We start from the raw sequence: 27,606 nt of genomic DNA, 5'->3' as shown, positions 1-27,606 counted from the left end.
AACAATAACAGATAGTTTTTATCTTCCTCAACCAGAGAATACATAAGATAAACAAGAAATTTAGTATTGAAACATCAGCTTTATTGACTCATTAGAAATTATTAAGCAGCATTTATAGCTGATACAAAATGGAATCAGAGCATCTTTCCCACTATAGATCCAAAACTCCTGGAGCTTGGTCAGTGGAAGCCCTTGTCCTCTATTATTATACTTTTTGATACTTATTCTTTTTCCTAATTATCTTCTTCTGTTTGAGTGATGCTTAACACTTTGCTGCTTGAAAGGCGGTCTCTGGCATATTTGAGGAGGAAGAATCAAAGACAGGCGCCCATCAAGTTCACAGGTCGATCGTTATAGCGCTTAGAGATGTCAGCTTTTATCTGAAAGAAGGCTTCCATCAGTTATACAATATCCTGGATTTTAAACATACAAACTGTATACCTATTGATACTGAATTAAAAAGGCACAGTCTTTCATAAAACTATGGCTGCCAGTTAACCAATTGCCACCTCTCAGGCTCTGATTTCTATGTCCCACCTCTCCTTTCAACCACGCAACACTGTTCTCAAACTCAAGTAATCATGAGGGACATATGAGGTTAGGTTTGGCAAGAAGAACTATGCAGTTGTTTGGATTCACTCTGAAAGACGAGCTTCCAAATAGGAACAAAGCTTCCTGTAGTGGCACAATCCTGGAAAATGACATGGTTGTTTTTAATGGGTCTCAAAGTAGAACTACCTTAATACCCCCACATATTCTGATTCACCTCTTATAAGTCAAATTCAAACACTGCACAGCCCTAATGAGCAGCATACATTAGCCTACATATATACAGGTGGTCCTCGACTTACGAGCACAATTGAGGCCAATGTTTATGTTGCTATGTGGAAAATTTGTTAATTGTTCCATTTTATGGGCTTTTCTTGCCACGTTTGTTAAGTGAATCACTGCAGTTGTTAAATTAGTAACACAGTTGTTAAGTGAATCTGGCACTTTGCTTGTCAGAAGGTTGTAAAAGGGGATCACATGACCCTGGGATGCTGCAACAATCATAAATGAGAGTTAGCTGTCAAGCATCTGAATGTAAATCACATAACCATGGGGATCATGATCATAAGTGTGAAAAATGCTCATAAGTTGCTTTTTTCAATGCAAGCAAACTATTGAAAGTTAAAGGCTACCTGTATTAATAATGATTTTCAGCAATAATGGATATTTATGTAATAAAAATCAGCGAAACCTATACAGAGAAGGAAAATACTAGGAGTCTTAGTGGGGTCTTGAGTATCACTATAATTAAAATACATATTCAATAAAAGGGGGAAAAGCAACATAAGAATGAATATCTAGATGACACTGGATATACATTCTTATTTTTCTGGAAAATAGATTAGCACAAGTATACATCAATAACTCTCAGATGTGCTACTAATATAAACCTTTATTATATCAGGTTTCTATATTTAACAGACCCAGAGGAAGCTGGTCAGGTTAATGATCTAAATTATTCACTGCAGTACAATCATTCAATTGCAGTTTCTAAAAAAAGTAATAGTTGAAAAACTGAATTCAGCCTAAATATTTTCACATATCTCTCCCCGCCCCCCCCCCCCCCCAATTTATCCTTCCCCTCTTGAGAACTCTGCTGAAGGGAAAACAAATATTTGTTACAAGCAAGCAAAATATCTGGCAGAACCTGTGTGTGAAACGGCAGATCAAAGGAGTAAAGGAACATGTGGTCTTGCAGCCTGCCATCAATTCGTTAATCATGATTAAATATATTTTCTCCAGAGGCAACAGCAGTTGTTCAGAGATGGCCAATTTTCAGTAATAAATAAGTACATAAATAAACAAATAAATGATGAGGCAGGGTTAATTCTAATTCAAACTACCCCAATAATTTCTTCAGAAAACATAAAGGAATTTTTATTTTTATTTTAAATGTCATTTCAGCACAAGTATTTAATCTTTCATATTGAAGAAGTCTGCTCTCAGACTGACATTCCACTTCCCAGATTATCAACTAATATACTAACATCCTCACTTACTGCATTTTAAATTTCTGTTCTTCATGGTCTAAGAGAACACCTTCTGTTTCAAAGCTTTCCTGAAAATGTGAGGTGATGTTGATCTATATTTTTGTTCACAATTTTCAGGGATATTATGACACAGGAGGAAGGTGCAATTTACGGCAGAAATGTAAGATATACTGAAACAAGAAATAAACTGTATGCTGAACTACACAAAAACAGAAATGATGTAAAGATCTTATCACATGAAAAACTATGCAAAAGATGTCCTGGGTACTCACCAGTTTCTGCAAATCTCTGGTTTTCTCTACAAGTAAGTCAAGTTTTGGCTCCAGGCTAGCCTGCTCTTCCAGTGCCTCCTTCTGCTTCTGCACCATTACCTCCTTCTTCAGGAGCAACAGATTTGCTTGCTTCAATTTTTGGTGCAGGAGTTCAGTCACTCGATCCACATACCTGAATCATAATGGCATCCATGTAACACCTACAAACCAATTCTTATCTGCTGTATACCTAACCACTTATAGAATGAAATCTCAATTTAACGGATCTCCATTTACCAGACTTTGGATTCAATGGGCCGAATGTCTATTCTGATGTCATCAAAATTACAGACAATTTTTATTTAGAATGGTGTGAAAAAAGCAGCTATGTTTGCATTATTTTTATTTTAACACAATAGACACATAACCACATCACATACATAACATAAAATAATGCATTGACCCAATGTGTAATTAATGGACATCCTCTGCTATGACACTCACCTTACGGAAAATTCTCTCCATCTCCCCAAAGTTTCATCCTCTTTGGTGTTTAGGAAATCCCTCAATACCTGATTGTGTCATCAAGCTTGGGAGTCCCAGGGAACCAGCAACATTTTGAAGGGACTCCCCTATTGAGGATGACATGGTTGATATACTTAAGATAAAGGTAAAGGTTCCCCTCAGACATATGTGCTAGTTGTTCCCGACTTTAGGGGGCGGTGCTAATCTCCGTTTCAAAGCCAAAGAGCCAGCGCTGTCCGGAGAAGTCTCTGTGGTCATGTGGCTGGCATGATTAAACATTGAAGGCGCACCCTACCCAATAAATCGAAGTTCCATTGTATCATTGTGATATCTCAGAATCAGAATATTTGACAAGTCTGGCTGATCAGTCTCACCATAAAAATATTAGTAGACATCAGAGCATTCAATTTAAGTGTGGGGACCATGTCATGTTTTTATTTTGTGTCATAGAAATGATAAAATAAATAACTTGATAGCTGAAAAAAGCAGGAGATGGTCTTAGAGAAGCAACCTCTTCTGGAATAATTTCTTTTAAAGTAGCTATGAGAGCAAAGGAGGAGGAGAGGAAATGCATAAAATGTTGATTTAGTATTTGGAATGGAGAAACACATTTTAATCTATTGAGATAATCCAATGAACCAATAACTTGACCATAAAGATGTTTACACCTATATAAGAGCTACTTGGTTCACCAGAATGAATTTCTAGGTAAGTCTATGTTAATGCTGAATAACTGGCAGCACAGGTTGCTTCCAGTCCATGACTTGGCAGAAACTAAGGATGCTGGCCGCTCTTCCAAGAAAAGAGAGTACATATGGATAACGGATTGTCACATATGCAATGCTATTTGTTATCCCAAACAAAATACACAGCAATGCATACAAGCAGGAGATTGTGGCACGCTGTTTACCAATGCTTTATTTGTCTGAGAGGCATTTTCAATTTACAACTATTTGTTTAGCTACTGTTCAATGTTACAACAGCATTGAAAAAAGTGACGTACTTATGATTATCTTAGCATCTGGATGGTAACATGATCAAAATCCAGATACTTGCAACTTGCGTGTATTTATGAGTGTTGCAGCACCCTGGATCACATGATCTTCATTTGCGACCTTCCCAGTGGGCTTCTGATAAGCAAAGCCAATGGGGAAGCTAAGTTCACTTAATGATTATGTGATTCAATTAATAATAGGGAGATTCACTTAATAATCATAGCAAAAATGTCATTAAAATAGGGATAATTCACTTAACAACTGCCTCATTTTGAAATTCTAGTCCCAATTGTGGTCATAAGCTGAGGACTCCCTGTACCACTTATATCAGAAAAAAAATAAACCAAAGTTTAACTGTGAGATCATTAAGCACAGTCAATTTTACCAACCCTTATTATCAGGATTGGAGTGAAAATATTAGTTTATCTACCTTGGAGAAGCCAGGATCATAAAAAGATGCTGCATTCTCAGGTTCGTTAGCTGTCCTATTAGATTCTGGATGACTGCCATCATGGCTTCTAACTTCTCTTTGGTCTGGTCTTGCAAGATAGGTGGCGCTCGCTGGAACTGACTCACAGATAGAATGTCTGCCTCTTCACTCATCTCAGCAATGCGCTGGGAAAGGAAGATCTCCAGCTGGGAAAGCAAAAGAGAAGTAAGACATTTTTAAAAAACACTGCTATTATAAGTAGCATTTCATATTTGTTTCAATTCTTAGAAATAAAGTATGCGGTGTGACTGAGATGGACTGATGTGGGGAAGGACATTCTCTTTCTCTGCTGTATGCATTTTTTTCTCCATGGTGGAGGGGGAAAAATGCTCTTGCCAGATATTTGAACAATGTCTGCATCTGATATTAAGTAAAGATAAAGGTTCCCCTCACACATATGTGCTAGTTGTTCCCAACTCTAGGGGGTGGTGCTCATCTCCATTTCAAACCGGAAGAGCCAGCGCTGCCTGAAGACGTCTCCGTGGTCATGTGGCCAGCATGACTAAATACCAAAGGTGCACGGAATGATGTTACCTTCCCACCAAAGGTGGTCCCTATTTTTCTACTTGCATTTTCACATGCTTTTGAAGCGCTAGGTTGGCAGAACCTGGGACAAGCAACGGAAGCTCATTCCGTTATGCAGCGCTCGGGATTCGAACTGCCGACTTTTCTGATCGACAAGCTCAGTGTCTCAGCCACTGAGCCACCCTTGCATCTGATATTAAGGAAGCACATTGCTTACCTTAAGTTGCCATTCTCAAATTCTATTCCATGATTGTGGGGGTGGGGACTGCTTTGTTTAAAAGAATTGAACCAGTGCATACAACCTCACAAAGACTGATGGAAAAGGGAAAAGATGACCTTTTATTAACCTATTAACCTTTAATTTTGTCAGTCCGCCTACCACCAGCGAACTGGAAATTCAACTAGAGATGTCAAGTACCTGACTGCATGTTCAAATCATTTTAACTTTAAAATCAGGATTTTATACACCGATTCCTAAGTCTTCATTCACATGATTGAAGAGTAAAAACATATCTTAGCTGTTTTGCATAAATCACTGTTGATCCAAAAAATAATGTTCTTCTGCATTAGATGAAACACAGGTTTTCATTACAGTGAGAACTATGCTATGAGAACATTAAAATAAGAAAAAATAAGAGGGTTTTTCAGAGGTTGATACAGAAGGAATTGGGGAGCAAGATTCCTGAATTTCCTTCAGAATAACGAACAAAAAGGGACCTTTATGCTCCTTGCTTGACCCAAAGATAACCTCATGCAACATCACATAGTGTATCAAAATATTCCCATAGGTGAAACCCTGAAATAAAACAACCATTTAATATTCTAACTTTTCATAACCTATGTGTTTTCTTTAAAAAATATCCAGTGAGATTTGAATGAATGCCATGATTTTCACAGGATTTGGCAATATGATGAGATTGCAGCTATTTTAAAAAATAAATTTGGATCCCAGATATATTTATTTTAAGGCATCTTGGACATCACTTATCTTGAAAGGCAAGGAAATCTAAAAAACTAGGAAAGTGAGACACAGATGGCAAAGGTAGTTCCAGGAGGGCTTTACAATATTAAAGACTGGAAGCAAATGGAATAAACTAAAAGTATCAATCGTTACCTCCATGAGTTCATCAATGAACTGATTACGAGTCTCTGGAATTTCCAGAAGGGTGAGAGCGTTAGGACCTCGTGCAACTCCCTCAAGGTCTAGATAGGAATAACAAGGGACACAGGTAAAGGAGAATATATATATATATATATATATATATATATATATATATATATATATATATATATATATATATATATATATATATATATATATATATATATATATATATATATATATATATATATATATATATATATATATATATATATATATATATATATATATATATATATATATATATATATATATATATATATATATATATATATATATATATATATATATATATATAAAATTCCAAAAGCTATGAGGTAAATGCTTAGTTTCCTTCTCTGTCCATTTCCCACAATCAAACAAATTCAGAACAAATTCATTCTAAAAAGTCCCAAGCAATTTCGGTATTCTACCTAGCTCCATGCCCCTCTAAAACACTAATGGAAATTGCAGACAGCAAGTGCTGTACAAAGATGGGAACTAATATGAGTGCAGAATTATTCTGCCTGAGCTTACTGCCTACTAATTCTCATGAAAATATATCTGTTAAAAACCTTTGGTGAATATTAGAAACCAAATGAAGTGGGTTATGAAGCTTTTTCCATTCACATGAGCAAAAACAAATTTTAACAATACATAACATTTGCTTAATTCTGTATCATAAGGATTGTGGGTTCCAGCCTTCTTGGTGTGGGGCCTGAGTTAAAAATCTTGAAATGTAATATTATATACTGTATAATAACACAGTTTTGATTATCATAAAAAGAATGCACAAGGAAATCCAATTTCTACATAGTAACTGGGATGGGTTTTGTATAGATTTTAGATTTCCTCTGCAAACATCGCATGAAAGCTGGCTGGGTAACTTTGGGTCAGTCACTCCCTCTCAATCCAATCCATTTTATAGGATTGTTACTATAGGGAAGGAATGTTGTGCATATTCACCACATTGAATTACTTATGAAATAGTCAAAGTGGGATAAAAATCTAATAAAATAAATAAAACCTGCTATTAATTCAGATAGAAACCTGTATAACTAGGTAATGGAAAACATAGGTGAATAACAGAATAACAGAGTTGATAGGGACCTTCAAGGTGTTCTAGTCCAACCCCCAGTGCTCAAATAGCAAACCCTATACGATTTCAGACAAGTGGCTGAATCTTTTTTAAAAGCTTCCAGTTTTGAGCATCCACAACTTCTGGAGGCAAATCATTCCAGTGATTAATTGTTCTAAATGTCAGGGTTTTTTTTCCTTTAGTTCTAGGTTGCTTTGCTCCTTGATTAGTTTCCATCTATAGCTTCTTGTCCTGCCCTTCAGGTGCTTTGGAGAATAGGTTGGCCACCTCTTCTTTCTGGCAATCCCTTAGATATTGGAAGACTGCTATTATGCCACTCCCTGGTCCTTCTTTTCATTAAACTAGATTCTTGTCACCATGCTTCATATGTTTTAGCCTCCAGCCCCCTAAGTGATACCAATAAGTTATCTGTGGTCACTTCCAACCTACAGAGTTTTTCTCCCTTCCTCCAACGTTGCTTATGTCAATGATCCATCTGCCAAATTCTAACCTAGAAAAAGTGTTCATTCTCAGATTGTGAGAAAACATCAATACCAAATCAACACCACTTCAAGTAGCTCAGGCTACTTCACTTTTTTGGGGGGGGGAGGGGGAGGGAACCAATATCTCAATATAAAGGTTTGCATTTTTGGCAAGTCTTCTGTGATTGCAAATTTGCTAGTAAAAGAACTTTGACCCCTCTTTGATCTTGGTTTCAGATGACCTTTTGAATTCAGATTTATTTCTCAGGCTGATGTTTTAAGAGGCAAATTAGCAGATTAATAATAGAGAATTAGTGGATTAATCAATCTACCTATGACTACCCTGTTCTTAACCAATCAGCTATTTCCACCTGGTGACCTCCAGATGTGTTTGAACCTATTATTCCTAACCATCATAGTCAAAGACAAGTGGAACTATATCATAGCCTTATGTGTTATGAATGATGGCTTCATGTAATAAATCCAGCACTGAAAGAAGCAGCCTCCAAACAATTCAATTAGATGGTTCTAGTTCATATGCTGGCAAGAAAAAAATCCATTTTGACGACCACCTGCAATTTCAAAACCACCAGCAAGAATCCTAGCATTGATAATTACATCTATATATCGCCAATGGATAAAGCAACCAGCACAACTTGAAAACGAATAGAAGAAATCCAAAAAGAGATAAGTATGAACTGAAGTCTGATCTTTGGATAAGGATCCAACAACAGGAACAAGAATCACAAATCCAATACCGCCCTCTTGTGTCTAACATTTTCACCCCTCTTTCACATCATACCCTCTTCAATTACAGCTGGGATAAAACATCATGATATATTTTCAGGGTTAGCTTTTCTGTGAAAGCTGAAGTGCCTCAAGAAAGACAAATTGTTCAAGGAAATGATCCTCAATACCTCCCATGTCTGTCCGTTCTCACCTTCAAGTGGCCTTGATGTTGAAACAGTTTCCTTATTGAGGCCAGGTTTTGGAGGGGGAAGACTTTTTCAGCTTATTCCCCAATGAATTTCACTCTAGTTCACATGAATGCATATTGCTCTCCCCCTAGCAAAACAGACACTTACCCTCACTTAACATTTGAGCCATATCATCTTTCATATCTCCCCAGTCAATGCCTGAAGAGCTGCTCTCCTATGGGAAGGAAGGCATAGGCTATTTCAGTGGATCTGGTTCTGCAAAGTTGGCACACGCAGGTGACATGTGGCAAAAATGTACAAAGCTAACAGATTCATGATCCAAAATGTTAGTTTGAATTCCTGGCCCATTACTCTATGGATGTACATAATGCCTGCATGAAATATGAGCTGGTTCAGAGTATGTAGAAACAAGGTCTCTGTTGGAAATTTAATTTTAACTACACAAAAAGTGTCAATACGGTTCATCAAAAAGATTAAGTCTTCCATGACTGCAATTTAAATATATTGTCCTTCACAAATCTTGATCCAGTTTTAAATATGGCTGAGATCAGAGGTGTCAAACTCAAGGCCTAGGGGCCAGATCCAGCACATGGGGTGCTTAGATCTGGCCCACGGTGCCACTTTGGAAACAGCAAAGGACTGGCCCGTGGTGCTTCTGCCAGTGAAAATGGAACTCCATTTTCACTGGCAGAGGGTTGCAGGAGGCCATTGCAGCTGAAAATGGAGCTGGGAGCCCATTTTCACTGGCAGAGTACTCGGGCCACTGCTGGTGTCCCCGATATGAGTGATGTCTAGCTGACCATGCCCACCTTGGCCAGTGCCCCCCCCCCCCGGTCAAACACAACCCTGATGTGGCCCTCAATGAAATCGAGTTTGACACCCTGGCTTAGGGATATTACATTCTAGCTTAATTCTGGTTTGTTTTCGTTATTTCGCCCATAAAAATATTAGCAATCGCAATCCCGACTGTCCCAAAGGATATTTGCAGCTTGTTTAATAAACATGGTTAAAATAAATCCCAGCCTAATGCTGTATTTGAATACATTCCCTCCTAAAAGTGTGTGGATATGTATCAACATGTTTTGACACAGTACTACTGAAACTTGCAGGAATACAGACTTAATATACAAGCAGGCAGATATGGAAAACACGCACTTGAGCCTCTGGCTCCAAAGAAATTCCCCAATCTATCTCCTCACTTCCTCCTTCAACTGAGATACCATAATCTGTTGCCTCAGAGATAGATACTGTTTCTTCTGTTCCAAAGTCACCCCAGTCAATCTGCAATGGGAAAACAAAACACAGAGTCTGTCACTAAATAATTCGGGAGGTATGTCATGATTTTAAGGTATTTTTTTCCCCCCTTTCAGGTCAACTCCTATGCTTTAAACTCTTATGTGTCTTTTTTTTAAAAACTCCTAAACACAGTTACATGGTCATGAATTTCACATTTCTTATTCTTGTTTACAGAACATGAAAGCAGAAAATCCATCCCTTAGCATTTGGAAGCTTGGGACTGTCTGCGCTGGCCACTTAGAATGTTGATTATCTGGGCACCCATCTGGCCAATAAAATGAGACAAATTTCAGATATATGAGGACAACATGGGACTATTTTAGGATAATTATTTCTACAGATGCTGCATTTCTGTTACAGTAAGGATTCTTCTTTGTGAAATACCGTTCCCTTAGAGATTAAACCCTCTACCATTTTTATTACAATTCTGGCACATATTTTTATTCATTTCCGCATCTGATACCTCATGATGGTAATCCTCTGTTAGTCATAACTACTGATTTATATTGTTTGCATATTTTAATATATTTTAATCTCTTTAATGCTACATCAGTTTTAGGACATTTTAAATTATGTAACAGTTAGCATAAATATCTTTTTTGTACAAAACATATTTTAATATTTAATAGTGCCTGGAACTGTATGGCTGGCCATATCATATGTAAACATGGCTGGGCTGAAGTCCTGCATTCTTCTTCTTTTTCCCATCAGCAGATGTATAAATCAATCAGCAGATGTATAAATCAATAAAAATGTGTAAAAGTTCTCATTCCCATTTCATCTAAGCACAGAGCTGAAATATGTAGGCATTGAAGGACTGGGAGACCAGGTAAAAGGGCAGGTAAATAGAAATTCCAGCTAAGGCAAGTAGAATCGTTCTAGCACAGAATTAGAAACAAACAGATACCACCACCACCCCCGACCAAATTATAGGAAGGAAAATGTATGAATGTGCAGAAATGGATAGACTGTCTATGGAAATGAAGGAGAGGGAAGAAACCAAGTAGTATCAAATCTGAAATAGATGGTATTTCTGGCTTGAGAGTAAACATAAAACATAAGGTATAAACGGTAAAAGTATTATCTATATAGATAAGTATTTATATTTATATCTATATGTATACTGTGTTTCCCCGAAAATATAACCTGTCCTGAAACTAACGGCTTGCCACATTTTTCGCATGGGCAAAAATATAAGCCCACCCCTGAAAATAAGCCCCCTGGACACCCCCCTCCCGGCCAGGCAGAGCATTGCTCACTGGCCTAGCGGTATCCGAAGGCACCAAGCCGGGGGAGCCAGGGGGTGGGAAAGGCGCTGATGTTGCTTGGCGCCTTCGGGATACTGCTAGGTTGGGGAGTGGTGTTCTGTCTGGTCAGAGGGGGGAGTTGCTGGGCAGCTGCTCCCTTGTCAGTGGACTCCCGAAGAGCCGGACACAGCCTCAGGGGCGAAGCAGCCATGAGGTGACCATGCTCACGAGCAGCCACCCAGCAAACCCTCTCTCCAGCCAGGCAGAGCCCCATTCACTGACCTAGGGAGTATCCCTAAGGCACCAAGCCACACGGCGCTCCCCGCCCCCCAGCTCCCGCAGCTTGGCACATTCAGGATACCCCCTAGGTTAGTGAATGGAGTTCTGCCCGGTTGGAGAGAGGTTGTGCGAGCACCTGTTCCACCCCGTCGCGTTCCAAGCATAACTTCTTCTCCGGCTTCCAAACACCAAAACTCAGCTGCCGAGTCTTCCAGCAGTGGCCACTCTGGGAGTGCACTATATGGTTGTGGGCTGGCTGCTGGAAGACTCTCTGTCTGGAAGACTCTCTGTCCGGCACTTGTGCAACCCCCCTCTCCAGCCGGGCAGAGCTTCATGCACTGACTAGGGGGTATCCCAAATGTGCCAAGCCGCGGGAGCTGGGTAGCGGACAGAGCACCACGTGCCTTGGCACCTTAGGGATACCCCCTAGGTCAGTGAATGGCGCTCTGCTCGTCTGGAGAGGGGGTTTGCTGGGCCACTGCTCGTGAACGTGGTCACCTCATGGCTGCTTTGCCCGAGGCTGTGCCTGGCTCTTCGGGAGCCAGTTCGCAGCTGCCCTGCAACCCCAAAACAATAAGCCCTCCTCCTATAATAAGCCCAAGGCCATATTTCGTGGAGCAAAAGAAAATAAGACCCTGTCTTATTTTCGGGGAAACACGGTATGCATGTATGTATATATGTATATGTATACATAGTGTACTTAAATAAGGATATAATTTAGGATAGTGATATGGAGATAGATTTTTTTTGTAAATAGGATTGTTACAAAAGATATGGATACCGATATGGAAAAGCTGTTATAAATGTACATTTGTGTTTTGTGTTTTAAATGTTGGAAAATTCAATAAAATATTTTTATTTTTAAAAAAAGAAAATAAATAACAGCTAGAGAGACACAGAAAGAATTGGATGGCCAATGGCGCATTCAACATCTAACAGCAGCATAGTGAGTACAGAGCCAGGGGTCATGTGAAGGAGGGGAAGGAGGAGCGGGGGAAGGAGGAGCGAAGGCCAAGCTATTCAAGCCTTTAAGGATTTATCACCACCAATGCCCAGAAAAACAAAAGTTGTTTTGGGTTTAAGTTTGACCAGACAACAATCCCCTCTCAGAATTCTCTGGCCCAACTTCTGAACCCTAATAGATTTATTTTGTCAATGGAGCACAACACATTTTTGTATCTATAGGCATACCCCAACAAATCATACATTGTATTTAGCGAAAAGGAAGACAATTCTGAATTTAATGCAGACCCTCAAAATGGACAGAAAAGAATTGTGCGGTTCCATTATCATATTCTCAAAAAATCTGAGATAAAGATTTTATATTAAAATGTAATTTTTTGTGGGAAGAGAAAAAGGTGTTTTTCACATAGATTCTGTATATGTTATTGTGTCCCTTTGGTCCCCTTCATACATACCACCTCTTCCTCGACCATTTCCTTCACTTCCTCTGTCTTTGGCCGTTCCACCAATATTGGTTTGACTCCTCGCCTCCACTCATACACAGTGGTGTTGCCTTGAGCCTGCACATGTCTCAGCAATGGGACTACTTGTTCTGTAGAACTAGAATGTACAAAAGAAACCTCAGTTTGCACTTTGTTAAGAGTTTGTAGAAGCAAAGATGATGTTCACCCTCTTGGAAATACATCTCACGTTACAAACTGAAGTAACTGGAAAAAGAACTCTATGTGTGGGCTGTGTGGTGCTTGCAAACTTCATCCCAGGATCACAGGGATTCATTACAGGGCTCAAATAAATGGAGAGCTCAAACATTTTTAACGGGGGAAAATCTCTAATTAATCCATGTTTATCCAACTAATTAGTACATCACTGACCATGTCAACATTTCCCAGGGTTTTTGTCAACAGCTTTTCTAGTTCAGCTTGAAGATGCATATATTATTCTTCTGAAGTACAGCCTCTCTCTTCAACCACAAAAAACACATCATACAACCAGACCTATCTGAATTGGACCACTTGGTTACCTAAATCTATGCAGTCTTTTCTAGCCAGTCTCTTCAAGTCAGAGATCTTTTGCAGTCCTCTTCATTCAGATTTTTCTCTTTTTTTTACATGGAGGCCCACTTTTGACACCTCGTGTTTTGGCATAGACCTACTGTCCCTTTCCAGTTCATTAGCAGATTTTAAATAGTGAGGAAAACTGTATACCTCTCCCAAAGTTATTCTAGACCTGTGATGGCGAACCTATGGCATGTGTGCCTTCAGGCCTTCTGGGCCCACCAGAAGTTGGGAAACAGGCTGATTTCGACCTCCAGTGGGCATCGGGGGGTGGGTGGGTAGGGAAGGCCATTTTTGCCCTCCCCAGGCTTCTAGAAAGGATCTGTAGCCTGGAGAGTGAAAAACGGACATTCTGCTCTGACCAGAAGTTGGCAAATTGGCCATTTCTGGCCTCCAAAGGGCCTGGGGGGGGGGGGAGACCGTTTTTGCCCTCCCCAGGCTCCTAGAAAGGCTCTGGAGCCTGGGGAAAGCAAAAAACAGGTTACTGTGTCATCGTGCCAAAAGCGGGGGGCACATAGAATTATGGATGTGGGCATGCACACACACGACCCCCTGCGCCTCCCCCTCTTTTGGCACGCGATGGCAAAAAAGGTTAGCCATCACTGTTCTAGACCTTTTCAGCTTATAAGCACCTACCCATCGCAAACAAATTGTACACAGGCCTGGTATAGGTTGATGGCCTCCAAAAGTCCCTTGGCACCAGCTCCAATCTCTTCCAGTTGTGTTGGCAAGTCTTTCACTAAAGCTAGGAGCTCTTGATGAACATCATCCCCCTGGTAGAAATGGGACATATAAAAACAAATGGACAATGTTCAAAAGAAGGTTTGCCAAGGCTTCATGGGTTTATTCACTCATGAAAAATAAACGTGATTCCTGAACTTTTTGCCTTATCTCCAATTCTCTAATGGGAAGGGAACCTGAAGAAAGGAGACTGGGATCATGGGACATGACTGCACGGAGTCTAATCAGCCCTATATTTTAAATGTAATTTACTTATTTTATTTATATGCACGCATACATACATACATATACATACATATATGCGCGCGCACACACACACACACATACACACACACATAAAATCTGTGTCACCTTCAACACAGCCAGACACATCACATGAAGAGGATGCAATCAAATTTAAAAGTCCATCAAGAACCATTTTTCTCTACTGCAGAAAAACATTCACAACAAGCCAACAAATTAGTTGAATTGGGGATAAACTTTCAAAGTCTTAAGCAGCCTCCATCTTCTGCCAAAATGTTCAAGGTAGACTAAAAGCATTGGGAAAAAGCATCCCTTTATACCGAAATTCCGTACTGCTTGCAGGAGCTGCAGAAACGCTCCCTCATCTCAGCTGCCGCCAGCTGACACTCTTCCTCTTTCCGGATGTATTCTTGTTGCATTTGCTGACATTTGCTGATCTGTTTCTTGAGGGAGGGGATCTCATAACTGACATTTCGCACCAGGAGGCTGGACAGTTCCACTGCAGGAAAAAATAAAAAAGTGGCAGTGTGTTTCACCCTGCTTCTGCAAATGAGGAAATGCCTGATGACATTATGGTACACAAACTGTACACACCCAATCAAAGCAATATAGAACAGGAACAGGCAACTTTTCATTGCCAGGAAATATACCTTTAAAAAGCACCATGTTTTTCAGCTGAAGGCCTCAGCAAGTAGAGTGCAGATATATTGATTTACCAGAAAGGAAGACCACTCTGATGTTAAGTTCACCATTACTCCAAGAAATGAAGAGTGTAGGAATAAAATGATAAATAGAAAAAAAAAGTACAGCTTCCCTAGCTTGTCAAAATTAGATTGTCATGGCTAAATGCAACTAATATTAGAGATTCCTAATCAAGGGGAAAGTGTGTATTTATATATAGATATTTATAAATGCATGCATGAACATTCCAGAAACCATGCCCCAAAAAAGGGCAAGCCTGGACCAACATACATGTACCCTCCCACACACATGAATTAATAACTACCAATTAAAAGTAATTGCCTATAAATAATACACTCCCTTTATAGAATTAATTGATCTCCATCTGTGTATAGCAACCTACTCTCATAGTCTACTCACATGGCTATGCACAAGCACCTTCTAGTATAGAGGAGCAATAAAAAGAATGGATAGTTGCATTGAGACAGGAAAGAAAAGAGATTGTGGGAATGGAGGTGAAGCAAGGGAAGCGTAACTGGACTGGGAGAAAAAACAGGGAGAAAAGCTCTATCCATATGGTACCGCAAGAAATTCAAATTTACAGCATAATCATCCCCTGCCAAGCAAAGACTAATCTTCAAGGGAGTCATACTTTTCAGTACTGGTAATTTGAACCTCCTACCCACGACAGTTGGTTAATATAAACAACTGAATACAGAACTAGCCATTTGGTAAGAATAAAACAGATGTTGCTTTAACTTTCATTACAAGCATACTAGAAAAAGAATTGAGGTGGATTAATTTAAGTCTGCCTATTTTTTCTTTTTTGAAGAAACAAACTTGTTAATGAGAATTTGGGGAGGGGGGGGGAGCTAAGCCATGAAGATTACTTTTAACCAATATGTTACATGATAAATTCCCAAAAATATTTATAGAAAGGAAAAGTCACCTTCTAAACTCGAGGCAGTATCTGACTCATGGCAAGATTCACAAAATACAGCTCTTGTAAATTTACATTTACTAAGGCTTTTAAATCCTTAAACACACACAACTGTTTGATATAAACCAAAGGCTCAATACCTTGGCCTTTAAAGAATTTTGTTGCTGCTGGGAGAAAATTAATATCTCTGTAAGTCTTTCATTTGGGTCTTCAAACATTAAAGAAGATTGGAAGGTAGCTCCAAATATTTGAATTGTTTATTCAGTCAATACTGATTCATTCAATACTGATTCATGCTTCTTTCCGCAGACGAGCTTTATGGGGATGCTGACTTCATTTTCCAGCTGCCCACACTGCCAAAAGCACCAAACCTGGTTCAATGACTGTGGGATTACTGTGCTTGATTGGCCAGCAAACTCGCCTGACCTGAACCCCATAGAGAATCTATGGGGCATTGCCAAGAGAAAGATGAGAGACATGAGACCGAACAATGCAGAAGAGATGAAGGCAGTTATTGAAGCATCCTGGTCTTCCATAACACCTCAGCAGTGCCACAGGCTGATAGCTTCCATGCCACGCCGCATTGAGACAGTAATTGCTGCAAAAGGGGCCCAAACCAAGTACTGAGTACATATGCATGCTTATATTTTTCAGAGATCCAATATTGTTCTATGTACAATCCTTGTTTTATTGATTGCATGTAATATTCTAATTTTCTGAGATTGTCGATTTGGGGTTTTCATGAGCTGTGTGCCATAATCATCATAATTATGACAAATCACGGCTTGAACTATCTTGCTTTGCCTGTAATGAGTCTTATCTCATATATTAGTTTCACCTTTTAAGTTGCATTACTAAAATAAATGAACTTTTGCATGATATTCTAATTTTTTGGCCTTTCCCTGTATAGTGCTGCTTAGAAAATCTCCAGACCTTTTGAACTGCTGTCCCCCAGACATATTGAAACAATGCTCATAGTGCTTGTTCAATATGGCTGACTTGAACAATATGTTGCAGATGATTCAATATATCTAGGGATTCAATATATCTAGGAAATTTTCTCAGAAATCAAAAGTATCCATGTGACAATGATTCAGCTAGGTAACAGAATAGTTAGTACTATTCTAATACTGTGGTTATTATTAATTAATACTGTAATCAATAGTTAATACTATTGTAATACTATAGTTGGTACTCCATAGGAAATACCAATCACTTAAGGTTGATTTTTCCTTTGGAGAAACAATCATTCATCTGTAAACTGCACAAACCTGTAGGATCCCAACCCCAAATAACATGACAAAAATATTGAAGGAATGACAGAATGACAGAAGGGATCTTGGAGGTCTTCTAGTCGAACCCCTTGCTCAGGTAGGAAGTATTAAATAATTTCAGACAAATGGTTGCCCAATCTCTTCTTAAAAACTTCCAGTGTTGGAGGCAAGTTGTTCAAGGAATTTAAATATGTATTCAGTAACATAAAGAATGCCACAGAATGTTCCTACTCTGATGCAGAACTTTAGTAATAAGAATCAGAGTGCTGAAGCTAATGAAAATATTCTGGAAATGTGCAGATTTGCAAAATTATAAACATCTAGTTATCTCTATTGAAGATATACTGTATTTCTACTCTGGCTAGGAACCTACAAAAACCACTTGGGATTAGCCACTAACAAGACATATTAGACCTGCAAACAAATATTGAGCCTAGAAAGAAAATGTATAGGCTGATATAAAACAACAGACAAGAAAAAGCTAAAACTCAAGCACTATAACTTACAGGTAGGGTAGAAGGGCTTTTGCCGGTGACTCTAGAACAGCTTTCTCTAGTCTAGGATCCTACCAGATAGCAACAGCACTTAGACTTATATACCGCTCCACATTGCTTAACAGCATACAGAGCATTAGAGTCAGCATATTGCCCCTAACCTCAACAATCTGCATCTTCATTTTACTGATCCTGAATGGACAGAAGGCTGAGTCAACCTTAAGCTGGTGAGATTTGAACTGCTGGCAATCAGCAGTCAACAAAATTAGCCAGCAATACTGCATTCTAAGCACTGTGTCGCCGCAGCTCTTATATATATAGATTCCCTATTCAGAGTGGATGCAAGAGATAATTTGGAGAGCTAAAATTTAATAGCGGCACCTAGATTGGGAATCGCTGCTCCCATGATAGCGAACCTACGGCACACGTGCCAGAGGTGGCATGTGCTCCTCTGGTTGCCGGCACATGTACCGGTCAGCTGGTCTTCGGGTTTCCAGATTTCCGGCATGCGCGAACACCAGCTCTCTGGCATGCGCAGAAGACCAGGTGGCTGGCGCGCACATGCACACCGGACAGTTCATCTTTGAGTTTCCAGGGCTCTGTCCTGCGCATGCATGTTTCGGTTTGGGCACTCAGGTTCAGGTGCCAAAAAGGTTCGCAATCACTGGGTTGCTCTGCAACCCTTGTATCTTTTTGAAGTCTTAAACTCCTTTGTGCTTAGGGACTACAGACATTGAGAAAACACTACTGAGTGAGAGAATGTACTCTAGATTCAGAAAGGACAATATGAATATGGAATGCTTTTCTTAAGTTAGAGCGATCGTCTTCAAATGTTAAGCCTTCTAATCTCTGAGGGTGTTTCTGAGAGGAGGAAATGTGATTTTAATTGCTGGTAGACAAGCAGTGTAAATACTGAATTTATATAGCCTTAATTGCAGGCTAAAGAAAGGAGTGGAGTTAGACTAATTATGAGAATTGTGTAAATTTCTGTGCAACGCAGGGAGGCTGTGTTTTGCCTTACCCAAGTAAGTGTTATCCTTTTCATATAGTGTTACAATTTCTTGCCAATCCTGTAAAATAAGAGCAGAAAAGACAATGAAAGGAAAATAAAATAAACCAGGAATAAAAATTTAATTTACTGAATGAATACTCAGTTTTATTGGGCTTATTGGATTTATATGCTGCCCTTCTCCCAAAGGACTCAGGGCGGCGTACAACATAAAAACACATATTACAAAAGTTAAAAGAAAGATTAAATAGAATATCCCAAAAACCCATGGACATTTACAATGAAATTTAGAAATTAGATTAAAATTAACAATTAAAATTAATAATTAATTTTATTCAGGCCAGGCCGGCTTGCTTGGAAAAGCCAACTTTTTAGGGCGCGCCGGAAGGACCGGAGGTTGGAAATTATGCAAAGCTCTGGGGGCAGCTCATTCCAAAGGGAAGGCGTTGCCACAGAGAAGGCTCTCCCCCTGGGCGTTGCCAGCCTACACTGCCTGGCCGATAAATGAAAATTGATCAAAATTATAAGAGGTTGAGCTAGCTCTTTAAGGATTTCCCAAAGCTCTATTAAATCAAACAATAATAGCTCACTGCTCCATCTAAGTAGACTGAAATTCATATATTTACTTCCTCCTCTTTCAAGTTCATTCAAGCTTATCTGTTATCTATGAAAGACGGCATTACATCTGCATCCATCTCAATATAGCTTGATTCATACACAGCCTTAAACTATGATTTATTTAACAATGGTTTGTTGAACAGTGATCTGATTCACATTCAATGGGTTAACTTTAACCCATGATTTACACACTATACTGAGTACATTTTCATTAAAAAAAAAAACCTATGCAAGTGCTGTGGGTTTTAGGCCTCCCCATCACCACTCCTCATATCCAATGGTATGCCATATTTATATTTGGCAGGAGTTGCACTCTTTTGGGGGGTCTCTTGGACTCACAGGTCTGGTCAAATGAGAAAATGGCAGTTGAGATTAGAGGCCTTTGCACAAATACACTCGGAGGGCCAGTTGCCCCTTCTTGGTTGGGAGGTACCTATGGAGTCACCTATGGATTCATCTAACCCAACTTGCTCTACAAATGGTCCTCGACTTACAACCACAATTGAGCCCCAAATTTTCAGTGCTAAGCAAGGAATTTATTGAGTTTTGCCCCATTTTATAACCTTTCTCGCTACAGTTAAGTGAATCACTGCAGTTGTTAATATTTTTTTTTATTTTTTTTATTTTTTTTATTTTATTTTATTAATATTTATAGGCCGCCCTTTTCCCCGAGGGGACTCAGGGCGGTTTACATAAAATAGGGAGGGGGGGTATAAACAATAAACATAAAACAATACATAAGAGTAAAATAGTACACAACATTAATTCTTCATTCGGGTGGGGACAGATTGTGATCTTATCCCCAGGCCTGACGGGATAGCCAGGTCTTAAGGGCTGTGCGGAAGGTCTGGACGGTGGTGAGGGTACGAATCTCCACGGGGAGATCGTTCCAAAGGGTCGGAGCTGCTACTGAAAAGGCCCTCCTCCATGTAGTTGCCAGTCGGCACTGACTGGCGGATGGTATTCGGAGGAGGCCCAATCTATGTGATCTTATAGGTCGCAAAGAGGTAATTGGCAGGAGGCGGTCTCTCAAGTACGCAGATCCACTACCATGGAGGGCTTTATGGGTGGTAAGTAGCACCTTGAAGCGCACCCGGAGATCAACAGGTAGCCAGCGCAGCTCACGGAGGATAGGTGTTATGTGGGCGAACCAAGGTGCACCCACAATCACTCGCGCGGCCACATTCTGGACTAGCTGAAGTCGCCGGATGCTCTTCATGTAGAGCACATTGCAGTATTCCAGCCTAGAGGTCACAAGGGCCCGAGTGATTGTTGTGAGAGCCTCCCGGTTCAGGTAGGGTCGCAACTGGCATACCAGGCGAACCTGGGCAAATGCCTCCCTGGTCACAGCCGTCAGATGGTGGTCGAAAGTCAGCTGTGGATCCAGGAGGACTCCCAAGTTGCGAACCCTCTCTGAGGGATATAAAATTTGACCCCCCCAGCCTGAGCGATGGAACACTGGTCGAATTATTGGGAGGGAAACACAACAGCCATTCGGTCTTCTCCGGGTTGAGTACAAGCTTGTTAGCCCTCATCCAGTCCCTAACGGCTTCAAGACCCCGGTTCACAGTTGTTAAGTGAATCTGGCTTTCTGCTGACTTTACTTGACAGAAGTTTATAAGAAGTGATCACATAAGCCCAGGATACTGCAAACATCATAAAATATATAAGTTGCCAAGCAACTGAATTCTGATTATGTAACCACCGAGATGTCCAGATGAAAAAAGGTTGCAAGTCACTTTTTCCAGTGCTGTTGTAACCTGTCACTCAATGAATTGTTGCTAAGTCGAGGACTACCTATACCTGGGACTACCATTCAAGATCGTCCGGAAGCTGCAGACTTCAGAATGCAGACATTGACCAGTGATATCCAACCTTTGTGGCTTGCTGGTCCAGAAGGGGAAAGAGAGGGAACCAGGCCACAGAAGCATGTGCAGGTCCACTCAAGCAAGAGAGAAGCCTTTGGGGCAGTTTCACGCTCCTTCAGGCTTCTTTGTGCCAAAAGCTTTTACAAAGGGACGGAAGGCCTGAAGCAGCGTGAAATCACTTCCATGAAGCTTTCCGTCCATTTGCAAAAGCTTTTGGTGCACAGAAGCCTTTGGGGGCATGGTCTCGTGCTTCTTCAGATCACCAAGGCTGTCTGACACTCCAAAAGTGGATTGGGTATTCTGCACAGGCAGACTCAATTGAGTCAGCAAAGCTGAGCAGGGTGTGCTCATCTCACTCAGCCTCTGCTCTCACTGCTTCACCTTTGGAGCATTGAGAGCAGACAGATTGGTGGGCTGGAAATGGGGGGGGGGAGAGGGGGAAAATGGCCATGTGAGCGGCAGGCCGGGATGTACGCACGCAGCTCTACTCATGCAAGAGGGAAGCATTTGGGGCACAGCTTGCTCGAGTGGAGCTGCGTACATGCACAGGTGAACACGATCCATCTCTTGTGCGGTCCAGTTCTGAACAGGCCACAACCCGGAGGTTGGGGACCCCTGAAGTAAGCAGTAGTGATCACATTACAGCACATCCACATAACTGCTGAATGAGCAGCAATAGCTCCCATTAAGCTTCCGGATGCAATTCAAGGAGTTGATCATCATCTTTAAAGCCTTACATGATATGAGGCCAGGCTAGTTTTAGGACCACTTATCCCCAGTGGTTTCTCCCTGTCACACACCAGATCTGTGAGAGCTGACATGCTCCAAGACCCCCTGGTGTTACCTGGTGAGATCTGGAAAACACATTCTCTGTGACAAGGCACATGCCTCATGGCACATGAAACAACCTTCTGCAGTGGCCTTCAGAAAACCAAAGAAAAGCTGGCTTTTACCCCTAACACTGTGTCCAGGATTTGATGGACCAGGCCATCGTGGTTAATGAATGCATATTTTAGATTTATGCCCTTCATCTCCAATTCAATTTAACCAATCTTTTGTTGGAAGTGGATAGGAACATGGAAACTTCTTTATTCAACTGTTGAAAAATCCAAAGATTAGTAAATTGCTCACTTATTGAAGGAACTTTAACAATCAATAGAGTTTATATGTCATGTTAAACTATATGTGGTTATTTTGGTTTAGCACAAAGAAGTGAACCTTGATTAATTAAACTTTAATGTTTTATAATCCATGGGTATAGGTTTGCATAAGTAATATAGAGGGGAACAACCAACTCTTGGAAAATGTGGAGTTTATTGAGCAGTGTGGAATGCAAAATATGCTGTTCTCCTCCTCTGGGCCACTCACCTTCATTCTCTGTGATGAATAGCGACCAAATATGTTTTTAGAAGAGGCTTCTGTCCTTTTGAGGATTTCCACAATTCTGATGCAATGAAAATAGTGTATATCTGGAATCAGAGACAGAAAGACGGTGAGATTTTGATTAAATATATTTTATTCTGTATTTTATGAATCTTTTTTTAAAAATCCCATACTTATTGTTTAAGGTTAATTATATATTCTAAATACAAGGTTAATTATATATTCATTTAACAACTTCCATAAATACTCACAAGCACCAGACAGAAGGCATTTGATCTCTTCATTTTCTGGCATGTCCTGGATAGCCGAAGCAATTTTTTCACGGATGATGCGAACCTGAGCCTGCCATTTCAGGTTGCAGTGTCGCCTATCCACCAGCCAATCTTCAAAAAGAAAAAACACACATCAAAAGAAAAGCCAGAAAGATCACATATCTATTCCAAGACATATTTATGTGTGTAGTACTTTTAAAGCAGCCACTTGTTTCAACAGGGCAATAAAGAACACAAGGAGACCTACCAAGCAACTTGCTGGTCTGTATATCAATTGGCAAGTTCTGATAGTTCTGTTGAAACAAAAACAGAGTGATTTACCAAGAGTCTTAAAGAGATTTAATTCGGTGAAATTACTATGTCAATAATATGTTAACCCCCCAACATATTAACTCAGTGAAGATCTAACATGTCCAATAATATTAGTCTATTAAAATACTAAAATATATTGAAATTAAAATGACAATTTCATGCTTAATTCTTGTTTCAATTACTGGTTTTACAAACCACAATATGCCAGGTTTGGTTTTTTTTAGCAATATTGACTTCATTAGGTTAGAATTGGTTGGGCTTACACAACACACAACCTACACCCATGACTTACAAAACATACCATAGTTCATCTCTTTGTGTTAAACCAAAACAACCTCACATGGTTTAACATGACATGTAAATGCTTTTGACGATGAAAGATTTTACATTATTCACAGAAAATCTGAAATATTTTTCAAAGTTTATGACAGAAATATCTTTAGTTAAATAGCTGTATGTAGATTTTTAATATCTTGAAATTTGTAAGTGCTAAAGGAGGTTGTAGCTTACACCCACTGCATAGATTACACAGGTCTGCAAATAATAATAATAATAATAATAATCAAGAGCTGTTTTGGTTATTCCACATAATCTTTGTGTTTTTTGGTGCACTGAATCCGAAAATGACCTCCATTTTGTCATAGGACATCACGTTTCCTGACAATTTAGGTAACTATGTTAAATAAGGCAATACCTCAAAATAAATGGAAATAAGATTTATAAAATTAAAGTTTTATTACAATATTTTCATGAAAATCCTTTCTTGAACTGAAATGAGCTAACCTACGCACACTAAACTCGATTTTTCTTCCTTGTGAGGCTCCTCTTGGTGCATTTACGCTTGTGAGTAGCATCTGGAATGTCTCTCTGAAGCATCCAACAGTAGTCTACCATCATTGTAATGCTCCATTTTCCCTGGTATCTCCTTTCCATCTCTTTAATGTCTTGGTGGAATCGTTCACCTTGTTCATCACTCACAGCTCCCAAATTTTCAGGAAAGTAGTCAAGGTGGGACTGGAGGAAATGCACTTTCAAACGCATCAGGCAACCTATAGCTTGAAATGCTTTCAGCATTCTTCCGACGATCTTTTTGTAGTGAGGATCTTTGTTATTGCCTAAAAATTTCTGTAATACTTCTTCAAATGCAATCCACCCTTCTTTTTGAGGATCCGTCATGGTATTGACAAACTCTTGATTAACTATAAGCCTTCTAATGTCTGATCTGACGAACACACCTTCCTTCAATTTTGCCTCCAACAGGCATGGAAACTTGGTGACCAAGTATTTGAAGCATTCTCCATCTCTTGGAATGATTTTATGAATTGCTTCATCAATCCCAATTTTATGTGGAGAGGTGGTAGAAGAACTTTATTGGAAGGTACCAAAGTTTCTCAGAGGACATTTTTTTCACCGACTGTTAGCACTCTCGGCTGCCAACTCTTCTTGGTCCAGTGATTTTGTCAGTCTCGACTGTCCCATAAACACAGAAAACAAGGGTATTTGGTATACACAGCTTGTTGCCGGAGCAGCATGCGCAAGACCTTCAAGTCCCCCACACACTTGCCAACCATGATCTTCATATTTAAGTTTACGAAGAACTAATTCCAAGTTCTCGTAGGTTTCCTTCAAGTGTAGGAATGACCTACAGGTATGGAAGCGTAAAAACTGTTGTGGAGTAAAACTCCTTTGAGACTTCTTTTTGAAGAATCTATAAAAAGACGCCATTGCTTTTAATCATATTAGATTTTAAATTGACCCATCAGACCTTCGACATCGATGCAATAAACCAACTTGTCTTCCTTGGCGAAGTAAGGAACAAACTCCTTTTCACGATGTCTGAACCATGAAGATGACACTCCTGGCAACAATAAATTCCTGCTTTTCAGCCTTGATCCGAGTAACTCAGCGGCATCTTCGAGAAGATTCAAGTCTCTTACCAAATCATTCATCTCCTCCTGAGAAAACAATTTTGGTCTTGTATCATCTTGAAAGTCAGAACTTGATTCATCATCTGGTTCAGGTATGACTTCACCTTCATTGGAGCTAGGTATCTCTTCCAAGATAGCAGGGGGCTTGGGTACTGGTATATCTGTGCCATGGGGGATGGGACGAATTGCTGAGTGAAGATTGGGGTATGAAATGGAATGCTTCCATTTGCAATTAAACCCTTTCACATCGCATGAACAAAAGTAACAGTCATCATGATGGTTCTTTTGCTCTCACCATACCATAGGAATCCCATAATGGAAAGATTTTTTCTTACCCTTGAACCAGTTTTGGAGATCCTCAACACACCGTTTGCACACTTTTTGTGGCGCCCAACTTTATCTTGATCTCCAATTTTTAGTCCAAAGTATACTTTTTTCACAAAGTCTGTAATATTCTGCTGTTGCTTCAACACTGTATATTCACCACAGATGAAACGAAACTGCCTGGTGAATTAATACACTTTCGCGGAGTCATAGCGTAACGGTTGAAGAATGACGAGCTAACATGAATTGCAATGAAAAAGTGTGAACAGCCTAGAACCAAGAACCTGATGATGATTCATGCAAAAGGGTGGCATGCAGGAGAGAGCAGCGCTGTGTCTGTACACGAGACGTCACAGTGCTGGCTACGTCCCCTGCACTGACCGGAGATGCTGCTATCTGCCCTGTGTCTCCCTCCCACTGGATTCTTCAGGAAAGATTAACCCCTTCTACCATTAGAAGCACAGACTTAAAACTTGCTTAGCTTATGTATATATTGCTGACCATCAGATTTACAGTGCTATATTTTTTTTACATAACTCGGACAAACCCTTTAAGGTTTTTTTGGCATTTTATATCTTAAATGCACTTATGTGAATTAATTAATAGTAATTTAGACTTTAAATTTGGTTAAAAACCCATAATATTAAAAAAAAATACCAAAAATAAAAAAATGATAAATTTGAAGACAATTTTGCATATTGTGGCAAATCATGACGTCTAGGAGTTTTTTCAATATTTTATTTGTTTTCAGCACACCAAAATACATGGAAATTAGATGAAAATAATCAAACAGCTTTTTAGGTGCAAACCTTTCCTCCAAATGTCTTAGATTTCTGTGACTATGTTAACTACACGCATGCTTACACCAGTGTCTCTCAATGTCAGCAACTTTTAAGTTGTGTGGATTTCAATTCTCAAAATTTCCTCCTAGACAGAAATGTAAAGAATTGAAATTCACACATTTTAAAGAGGCTTTGGTTGACAAATACTGTATTACACAAATGTGAATAAAATCTGTTAAGAATCTGTAGCTTCCAGAATACAATATTTTAGAATAAATAAAAGCAAGATGTCTCTCTCACAGACAATAAATAGCAATTTAAAAAAATAAAGTTGCTTTGAAACAGAAACAGGAAAGGCTTTGGAGCCTCGAAGTGGAAGACTCCCTGTAAAGCAGTGTTTCTCAACCTTGGTGACTATAAGTCTGTGGACTTCAACTCCCAGAATTCCCCAGCCACCTGGCTGGGGGATTCTGGGAGTTGAAGTCCACAGGACCTAAAGTAGCCAAGGATGAGAAACGCTGCTCTACAGATTAAAAAAAAAAACCATGAATGAAATCAGAAGTAAGACTTCGTTTGAGCCCTTCTGTAGACTTTCTGAAAGATTTGTTTTATGAGTCAGTGTTTCCAAAAGTGTTATATTCACTCTTGGTAACTGCATCCAGGAAGCTAGAATTATAAGAATTAACGGAGGAAAGTACGTGGCATTCCTTTTTAGAATTAAACAAGGGAAGTTTAATGTAGGTGCAAAATAGGGTCTCCTGCACGAGTAGAGAGTTGGAATAGAGGACCTCTAAGGTCCCTTCCAAGTCTATTTATTCTCAAGCCTAGAAACAGTGATTGCGGAGCAATCTCAGGAGGAGGTGTTTACCCCCCGCTCAAATAACCAAAGTGCTGTTTCCCACCAACACCCCCTTAACATTACATGTTCTTTCCCACCTGCATAATTTCTATTGCCTCCGCCGCCAAAAGAACTCGCTTCTCTTCAACGATGCTATTCTTCCGCCTCAACAACCAATCGAAGCAGACGCAGGACAGAGTTCTTCCGCCGTAGCCAATAACGAATGCAAGTTCCAATATGCAGAGCCCGCCTTCTGTGGGAAGTGAAAGGAGGGAACTGTACAAGGCCACGCATCATTTCTGTGATTGGCCAGCAGAAACTCACACCGTAAAAAAGCTCACGGCAGCTGCGGGGGCGGGGGCTTTGCGGGCGGAGCGAGTGAAGGCAGAGGAAAGCAGTTAGGAAACGGTATCGGTCGGCAGGTGGTGCTCAAAATTTGCACACAGATTCAGATTCTTTGACGAGGCTACTTTTGCATGAGCGAATGGTGCACGTGCAAATTTGAACCCTAATGTAGATGAAGCGGAAATGCTAAAGCGTTTCAGCTAAGGACATGACCAGTGGTAAAAGGATTATCGAAAGGTTTAAGTCAATC

At 39.9% G+C, this 27,606-nt stretch overlaps 1 protein-coding gene across 1 annotated transcript; it reads right to left on the bottom strand.

The window, feature by feature from the left end:
- On the bottom strand, positions 1-27,242 carry CDK5RAP3 (CDK5 regulatory subunit associated protein 3). Its single transcript, XM_014058046.2, has 14 exons — positions 27,110-27,242; positions 23,075-23,120; positions 22,807-22,938; positions 22,541-22,641; positions 18,699-18,747; positions 14,609-14,787; positions 13,941-14,077; positions 12,705-12,849; positions 9,620-9,745; positions 8,612-8,678; positions 5,940-6,028; positions 4,241-4,446; positions 2,312-2,483; positions 1-380 (listed from the first exon to the last, which is right to left on the bottom strand). Exons 1-14 carry the CDS (start codon positions 27,113-27,115, stop codon positions 315-317), a joined length of 1,521 nt encoding a protein of 506 aa, XP_013913521.1. The 5' UTR covers positions 27,116-27,242; the 3' UTR covers positions 1-314.
- Positions 27,243-27,606: the final 364 nt, after the last annotated feature.

Source organism: Thamnophis sirtalis, unplaced genomic scaffold, assembly GCF_051295495.1.
Source record: "Thamnophis sirtalis isolate CommonGarterSnake01/CBP01778 unplaced genomic scaffold, rThaSir2_p1.2 scaffold_4, whole genome shotgun sequence".
Lineage (NCBI taxonomy): Eukaryota > Metazoa > Chordata > Lepidosauria > Squamata > Natricidae > Thamnophis > Thamnophis sirtalis.
The sequence above is the reverse complement of the archived record's forward strand: the minus strand, read 5'-3'. Positions and strand labels throughout refer to the sequence as shown.

What these genes read in the sequence shown, in the direction of transcription:
- CDK5RAP3 (XM_014058046.2), bottom strand. An exon ending in GCAAGCAGTACGGAATTTCG is followed by an intron (nt 14,078 to 14,608) that starts GTATAAAGGGAT and finishes CATTTCTACCAG; the next exon opens with GGGGATGATGTTCATCAAGA. An exon ending in CCAGAGATTTGCAGAAACTG is followed by an intron (nt 381 to 2,311) that starts GTGAGTACCCAG and finishes GCCTTCTTTCAG; the next exon opens with ATAAAAGCTGACATCTCTAA.